At 42.1% G+C, this 7,966-nt stretch overlaps 1 protein-coding gene across 1 annotated transcript; it reads right to left on the bottom strand.

Annotated features, from left to right (window-relative positions):
• Positions 1–4,201: 4,201 nt before the first annotated feature.
• LOC127811150 (uncharacterized) lies at positions 4,202–6,007 on the bottom strand. The gene has a single exon (XM_052350858.1). The coding sequence runs from the start codon at positions 6,005–6,007 to the stop codon at positions 4,202–4,204; it is 1,806 nt and encodes a 601-aa protein (XP_052206818.1).
• Between the last annotated feature and the right edge of the window lie 1,959 nt (positions 6,008–7,966).

Raw genomic sequence — 7,966 nt, forward strand, 5'->3', positions numbered from 1 at the left:
GGGCTTGGGTGTAATTTCCCAGAAGTGGCCATTAGGTTACTTTAAAATTAATCGAAGGTGTATATAGGGTGAAGGACACGAGGAAGGCCAGGGTAGGGATGCAGGTTCGATCTACGGAGGTGCACGCGAGTACCGACTAGGTGACGGGAGTACCGACTCGAGGGAGCTTTGGTTTGGCCTTTAGACTAGCTCGGGGAAACCCGAGAGAAGACTTTAGATTAGCTCGGGAAGGTCCTGAGGGAAGACTTGATTGGATATGAAGATTTGCGTACGTGATTCACGAGGGGAGGGACCGACCTGGGGAAGCTTTGGATTTAGTGCTGCAGCACTGAGTATTTACGCTTGCCAGTTCATGGCAGCGACAGGTTTTGTAACGCCCCACTTTTCTTTTTCCAAGGTACACATACAAAGATGCATGATGACACTAGCAACCATATGGTAATCAAATGGCGTTTATGGAAGCCTTTGCCAACGGAAGCAAATGATCGAACTTGAAAGCTTTATGAAAACCATAAGCTAAATATTTAAGGCTTCCACTATATGCTTTTAACACAAAAACCACCTAAAAAGCCATAATACAACTTGGGAATCTAGGGATCATTTAGGCTCCCTTTTTACAACAATTAAAACTCACACTAAAGCCACAATAAAATGCTTTTACAATTAAAACGTAGAATAGCTAGCTATCCAAGAACCACTTCCTTTCCTTTCCTCTGACTTGATTCCGGGGCACCTGTCACGACTAACACACTTGTAACGTTGAATGTTCCAGGGGTATGAGACACCCAAGTTAGATAGTTATATCTAAGTGAGTGCAACAAGAAGAGATAGCATGTATGTAAATGAGATATGCAAAATGATATGAAACCGCCTGTGTGGTAGTGACGCCAAGGTGTTGCAATCACCCACGCTGATCAATCATGTTCTCACATTTCCAAGACTTTTCACCAGTCTAACATGAGATCCTGACTTCAGCTAGCCACACACACCAAGTGATGCATGACAAAAAAAGAGAAAATGCTTGATTTAAAGGAAAGTTATGCTTATGCAACTAATCACCCTTACCCATGTGAAGACAAAATGTTCGGTATGTATCATAAAGATGCAAGAAGCACTCACCTTGTTGGTTTGGAAGCACTAAGGTACTGTTCACAGGGTTCGGGAATGTTTTTTTGCAAAAATAACATACTTTCGAAACTCAAACCTAAAATATTTTTATATAGGGTCCTAAGAACAAATTTAAGGACCAAGTACACAAAATTTGGGGCCATGGGGGCCCCTCACACGTTGGGGCTTGTGGTTTTTTGGCCCATTCTCCCTCGTTCGGACTCCGATTTGACTTCCATTTGAACCCACGCGACCCTTATTCAATTATCTATCGAACTACAGAAAGAAATTAGAATTACCTTACTTTTTTAATGCTGTTTAACTCCTTTTATGATGGCGGTCCTATTTTTCCGACGAAGCGTTTTACCACTCTATTTTTGGGCAGAACTTTTCCTCTCAAACTCACTTCCTTTTTGCTCTTGATTAATGGTGAGATTGTCCCTTCTAAGGGCTTGGTATTTATAGGCATTTATGGCCAATCCAAGAGTGCCATGTGTCACTTAGATAAGGTTATAATCATTACTTTCGTAGGATCGCGCCAAGTGTCCCTAGAGATTTGTGCCACTTCTCCCCCTTGAGACATGTGTCCTTTGAAACATGTGCCACCACATGTTAATTAGGTTTTTCAAGATTCCTCATAATTACTCATGATTATGTCTCCTAACTAAGTTAGCTTATTTGGTTCCTTTAACTAACTAGTCACAAGATATTTTTGAACTTCTTCCAAATAACTCTTTAGCCCAAAACTTCTTTACAATTATATCCCTTGAGCCCTAGAACTCCTTAAACTTCTCCAAAATACCTTAGATGATGCCTCATTGCGATAGTTTCTATGATTTTTCAGAAAACCCTTCATTCGTTCGTTGGCGATTACCCCAGAACTTCACTTGTATCCTTCGATTTCCAAGGAAATGTTTTATTTCTTAAACAACAATGCCTAGGAAAACTTCGGGTATTACATCCTCCCCCCCTTAAAAAAAAGATTTCATCCCTGAAATACACTCCTAGGTTTCCATATGGTTGAAGAGGTGTGAGAACTTCTGTTGCATTTCTTCTTCTCTCTCCCAAGTGGCTTCCTCAATGTTATGGTGTTTCCACAACACTTTCACCAGTGGTATCACCTTGTTTCTCAATACTTTCTCCTTCCGGTCCAAGATCTCAAGGGGTTCTTCGGGATAGGTCAAATTCTCTTGTAACTCAATCGTTTCTTCTTGAATCTTCTGGGAAGGATCGGGTCTGCACTTTCGTAGGCTAGACACGTGGAACACATCGTGTAGTCTAGACATTAATGGGGTAGTGCTAACCGATATGCTATTGGCCCAATACGTTCCAAAACCTCATATGGCCCAACGTAGTGTGGGTTTAACTTTCCTCGTTTCTTCCCTTGGTGTAAGATCTTTAAGTATACCTTGTCTCCAGTTTGAAATTCCAAACCCCTCCTTCGGTTATCGGCATATGACCTCTGTTGGCTTTGGACTACCTTAATCTTTTCCTGAATCACTTTAATCTTTTTGTTAGTTTGTTACACCATTTTAGGTCCCAAAAGCTGTCTTTCTCCCACCTCAGTCCAACATAGAGGCGTTCTTCACCTTCGACCATAGAGAGCTTCGTATGGAGCCATACCAATACTACTATGATAACTGTTATTATATGCAAACTCAATCAGGGGTATGTGCTCCTCCCATTCCTTTGAAAACTCAATCACACAGGCTCGCAACATGTCTTCCATGGTCTGAATTGTCCGTTCTGATTGTCCGCCTGTTTGGGGATCATATGCCGTACTTAGTCGCAATTAAGTCCCCAAACATTTTTGCAAACTCTCCTAAAATCGAGAGGTGAATCTCAGATCCCTGTCGGATACTATACTCACTGGAGTTCCATGCAGTCTAATTATCTCTTTTATATATAATTGTGCTAACTTGCTAACTGGTTACCCTACTTTCATGGGTAGAAAATGAGCGGACTTTGTTAGCCTATCCATTATTACCCATATTGCATCGTTTCCCGTAGGTCCTATTGGCAAACTCGTAACAAAATCCATAGTGATATGCTCCCACTTCCATTCGGGAATATCTAGGGGTTGCAGCTTCCCAGCAGGCTTTTGATGTTCGATCTTTATCCTTTGACAAGTGTCACATTGACTCACGTGACGAGCTATGTCTTTCTTCATTCCTGGCCACCAGTACAAATTCCTCAAGTCCCTGTACATTTTGGTAGCACCAGGGTGGATAGTGTATTTGGCTCAGTACGCCTCTCCCAGAATGGTTTGCCTCAATTCCTTGACCCTGGGCACATAGATTCGGTCCATGAACCATAATATACCATCAGAAAAACTAAAGTCAGGGTTTTTGACCCTTCCCCGATCATCCACCCACAACTTCACCCTCGAGTCTTCCAGAGTAGCTTGACGGATTTGTTTCACTAGATGAGAATGAACCACCAGGCCAGCGACGTAGACGGACATTCTTTTAGGAATCGCACCCACTGACAAATGGCTAAAATTCTCCACCAGTCCTCACTCTCGGGCTATCAAATTGGCTACCAGAGCAGTCTTTTTCCTACTTAACGCATCAGTCACAACATTTGCCTTCCCGGGGTGGTATTGGATTGTACAATCGTAATCCTTCAAGAATTCCATCCACCACTGTTGCCTCATATTCAAATCCCTCTGTGAAAATAAATACCGCAAGCTCTTATGATTTGTGAAGATCTCGAACTTTTCCCCATATAGATAGTGTCGCCAAAGTTTCAAGGCAAACACGACCGCAGCCAACTCCAAATCATGGGTAGGATAGTGCTGCTCGTGATTTTTCAATTGCCGAGACCCATATGCCACCACCCTTTCATTCTGCATGAGTACACACCCCAAGCCATTTTTTGAGGCATCAGTATAAACCACGAATCCTCCTGTCCCACATGACATGGCTAAAATAGGTGCAAAGATTAGTCTCTTTTTCAGTTCATTAAAACTATGCTCACACACCATATTCCATTCAAACTTAACTCCTTTTCTCGTTAACAGGGTAAGTGGTAAAGCGATATGAGAAAATCCTTCAACATATTTTCTATAATAACCTGCCAGCCCCAAAAAACTTCATACCTCAGTTACGGTCTTAGGTTGCTCCCAATTCCTTATTGTCTCAACTTTTGAAGGATCCACCGCTATTCCTTCCTCTGATATGACATGGCCCAGAAAAGCTATTTGGGTTAGCCAAAACTCACATTTAGAAAATTTGGCATATAGTCGATGCTCCTGTAACGTCTTTAGGATTGTTTCCAGGTGTTGCTCATGTTCCTCCCTGCTAGCTGAATATATTAGAATATCATCAATAAACACAATCACAAAGTGGTCTAGGTATGGCCTGAATATCCTATTCATTAAGTCCATAAAGGCTGCTAGTGTGTTAGTTAACCCAAACGGCATTACCAAGTACTCATAGTGTCCATAACGAGATCTAAAAGCAGTTTTCGATACATCCTCCTTCTTAATCCGTAATTGGTAGTAGCCCGACCTCAAATCTATCTTCGAGAATACCCTAGCACCTTGTAACTGGTCAAACAACTCATCAATTCTAGGGAGCGGATATTTATTTTTTATAGTAACCTTATTCAATTGGCGATAATCTATGCACATCCTTAGACTTCCATCTTTTTTCTTTACAAACAATATAGGTGCTCCCCAAGGTGACATGCTAAGTTGAATAAAACCCTTGTCCAAGAGGTCCTGCAGCTGACTTTTCAATTCTCTTAATTCTGCTGGGGCCATCCTATAAGAAGGTATTGATATAGGGTCTATCCCTGGTAGGACATCTATGGCAAGCTCAATTTCCCGATAAGGGGGTAGTCCAGGTAAGTCTTCAGGAAACACATCAGGGAAGTCTCTTACTATGGCCACTTCCCCAAGTTCAACTTTTTTGTTATCCTCCTGTACACAAGCTAGGTATCCATATGCTCCTTTCCCTAACATCCTAACAACTTTAAGGGCTGTTATCCATTTGATTCTCCCACTCCCATTTTGCCCTCGAAACTTCTCCCAAGTTCCATCATCTGCTTGTAACTCAACTGTCAAGTAACAGTTAATTTTTGCATTATATTTAGTCAAGAAATCCATTCCCAAGATTATGTCAAAATCCTGAATATCTAGGGACGTTAGTTTGACTGGAAACTCATTATTCCCCAATACAATCCATCCATCCCCATAGCCTGTATATGTTTCTACTTGTCTTCCAAAAGGGGTAGATACTATTATGGGACACCCTAGTTCTCCCAATTCCAATTTTAAACAACGTGCCAATGCATGCGATACAAATGAATGAGTAGACCCTAGGTCTATAAATACTTGCACCGGCGTATCAAGAAAGATCATTGTACCTTGTATTATTGACGGGTTAGCTCTGGCATCTTCTCTTGTCAAATTGAATACATGTCCCCGTTGCAGCTCCATGCTTACTTTATTTGCCCCGAATTGAATAATACTTTTCTTTTGAGGGCAGTCGAGAGAAATATGACCAGGCTTCTGGCAAGTGAAACACACGGTCCCCTTTGGGCAATCTCGAGCCACGTGGCCAGTTTCTCCACAAGAATAGCATCCCTGGGCTACTGTCCCACAAGGTTTCCCTGGATGATATTTCTGACATTTTGGGCATGTACCCTTGGTCTTGAACTTTCTTCCTTGAGTCCCCAAGTCATGCTTTCTTCCCAACCTTCCGTTCTCGGGCCCACGAAATTTCGTTCCTAAAGTCTCCATTCGCCGAAGGTTGCTTTCTACCATCAAGGCTTGCAACACCACTTCTGCATAGGTGCGTGTCCCCAAGGAGCTCAAAGCTAGTTGAATCTTCCACTTCAGTCCCCCAAGGAACTTCTGCGCTTTGGCTTCCTCGTCCAGGTTGTATATAGGCATATACTTGATTAGCCTTATGAAGTGGTCCTCGTATTAGGCGACAGACATGTCCCCAGTTTGTTTTAGATTCATGAACTCTCGGCCTTTCTCTATTTTCTTACACAAAGGAAAGTATTTCGTATTAAAAAGTTCCTTAAACTACACCCACGTAGTAACTGGTGTACCTTGTCCTTCAAGACCTTGCAGGGTTCTCTGCATCGTTTTCCACCACTGGTCAGCTTCATCACGAAGCATGAATGTTACACAACCAACCTTGTTCTCCTCCTCACAACCAACAAAGTCAAAGATATTTTCAACTTGCTCCAGCCAAAACTCACTTTCACAGGGATCGGTCCCTGCCTTTCCTCGAAAAATATGCGGGTTCAACCGATGGAACCTGTCTGTAACATTAGGATTTGGGGGATAACCTGACCAGCTGGTTGTGTTCCTCGCATAAGGGTGACCATACTTTCCAAGACCTGTTCCATTTGATCCATACGAGTCCCTCCTCCTTGGTTCCCTTTTGGCAGTGGGTTACCTTGGGGCGTCTCCATCCCTTCCTCGTGGAGGTCTTGCATCTCCTCCTCTTGAATGTTGTTTCTACGACTAGGGTTCCTGGTTTGGGGAGTGTTTACCATCTGAAACCATTTACAAGAAATTTTAAAGACAATTTATAAACATATTCTCCCAAAGATGTACACCCAGTTAATAGAAAAAAACATGCAACCACTCGTCCTAATCTTCTATATGACAATCACCCACCTATCCATACCCATATGAGGGGTCTTATAAAGCCATTATCAAGTATGCAAATCCCTAAGTCCCAAATTCCATATTGTAACAACCTCTTAGGGTTCTTGCTACATACTTAGGGCCCTTAGATTTACAATACATTCCCAAAATTCCTACATCATCAACAATTTACCAAGTCTGTTTGTCCAAAATCCTCAAGGCTCCTAATCCTTCACCTACAATCACTTGTTCACTTCACAAACCATTACTCAAGGTATCCTTATCAGCATAATTCAGTTGGTCCTAGTTCATCAAATTCCTAAAGAGCAGCAATAAACAAATCTCCAAATGATAATAACCATCACATCTCCAAAAGCAATAACCATCACTTCTTCTTCTTCTTTTTTTGAAAAGTAACAATCATCAACTTCTAAGAACAATAACCACCAACTTCCAGGAAATAATAACCATCAAGTTCCAAGAAGCAATAATTAGAAATTTATATGTCAAACTAAAATTACCTCCCAAAATCCAATAGGCTTCTTAGTTATGGCAATAAAGTGGTTTTAACCTACCAAACGATCAACTTACTCTTTCCTGCCTTAATCCACTTACTCATCGGGTTTAGGTGTCATTCCTTCGAGTTCCTTCTTCCTTATGTTTTACATAGCCTGTCACCACAAACCATCATGATTAGTACGATTATAACATCTTGTATATTACATCACCGCCTTTTTATTTATACATACATAGCGGTTCATTCCCTTACCACGACCTCCCTACCTTGCTATTCTAAGTATACATACATAAGCCATATCCGCCACTATCGCTATTCTATGTGTACATATGTATAAGCCATATCCGCCACTATTCCACATCCCTTATATACATATCCAAAATTTCCATGAACCAAAATTGTTTTCCTACACCTCCAGCGGTCATCACTCCTCGTCCTTGGACCCAGATGGGGGTGTCAGGGCACGTTCCTCGGGCTCCTGCACGGGTACCTCCACAAGCGCGGGCATAACCTAATCAGCCATGGGCATGACCTATTCAGCCACGAGGGCCTCGACCTCACGTAAGCAATTCATGAAAGCTATGAAATTGGGGTGAACCTCATGAATGATCAGATGATTTCCTACATCCTTCCACTCGCGAGTGAGCAAGGAAACTAAGTAGGCTATTTGGAGTCCTGCCAAATGTGGCACCACTACGTCTGGTGGAAGCTCCAGGATGGTAGGTGACACA

The sequence above is a fragment of the Diospyros lotus genome, chromosome 10, assembly GCF_014633365.1.
Source record: "Diospyros lotus cultivar Yz01 chromosome 10, ASM1463336v1, whole genome shotgun sequence".
Taxonomy (NCBI): domain Eukaryota; kingdom Viridiplantae; phylum Streptophyta; class Magnoliopsida; order Ericales; family Ebenaceae; genus Diospyros; species Diospyros lotus.

What these genes read in the sequence shown, in the direction of transcription:
- LOC127811150 (XM_052350858.1), bottom strand. Translation starts at nt 6,007, where the DNA reads ATGCCTATATACAACCTGGACGAGGAAGCCAAAGCGCAGAAGTTCCTT.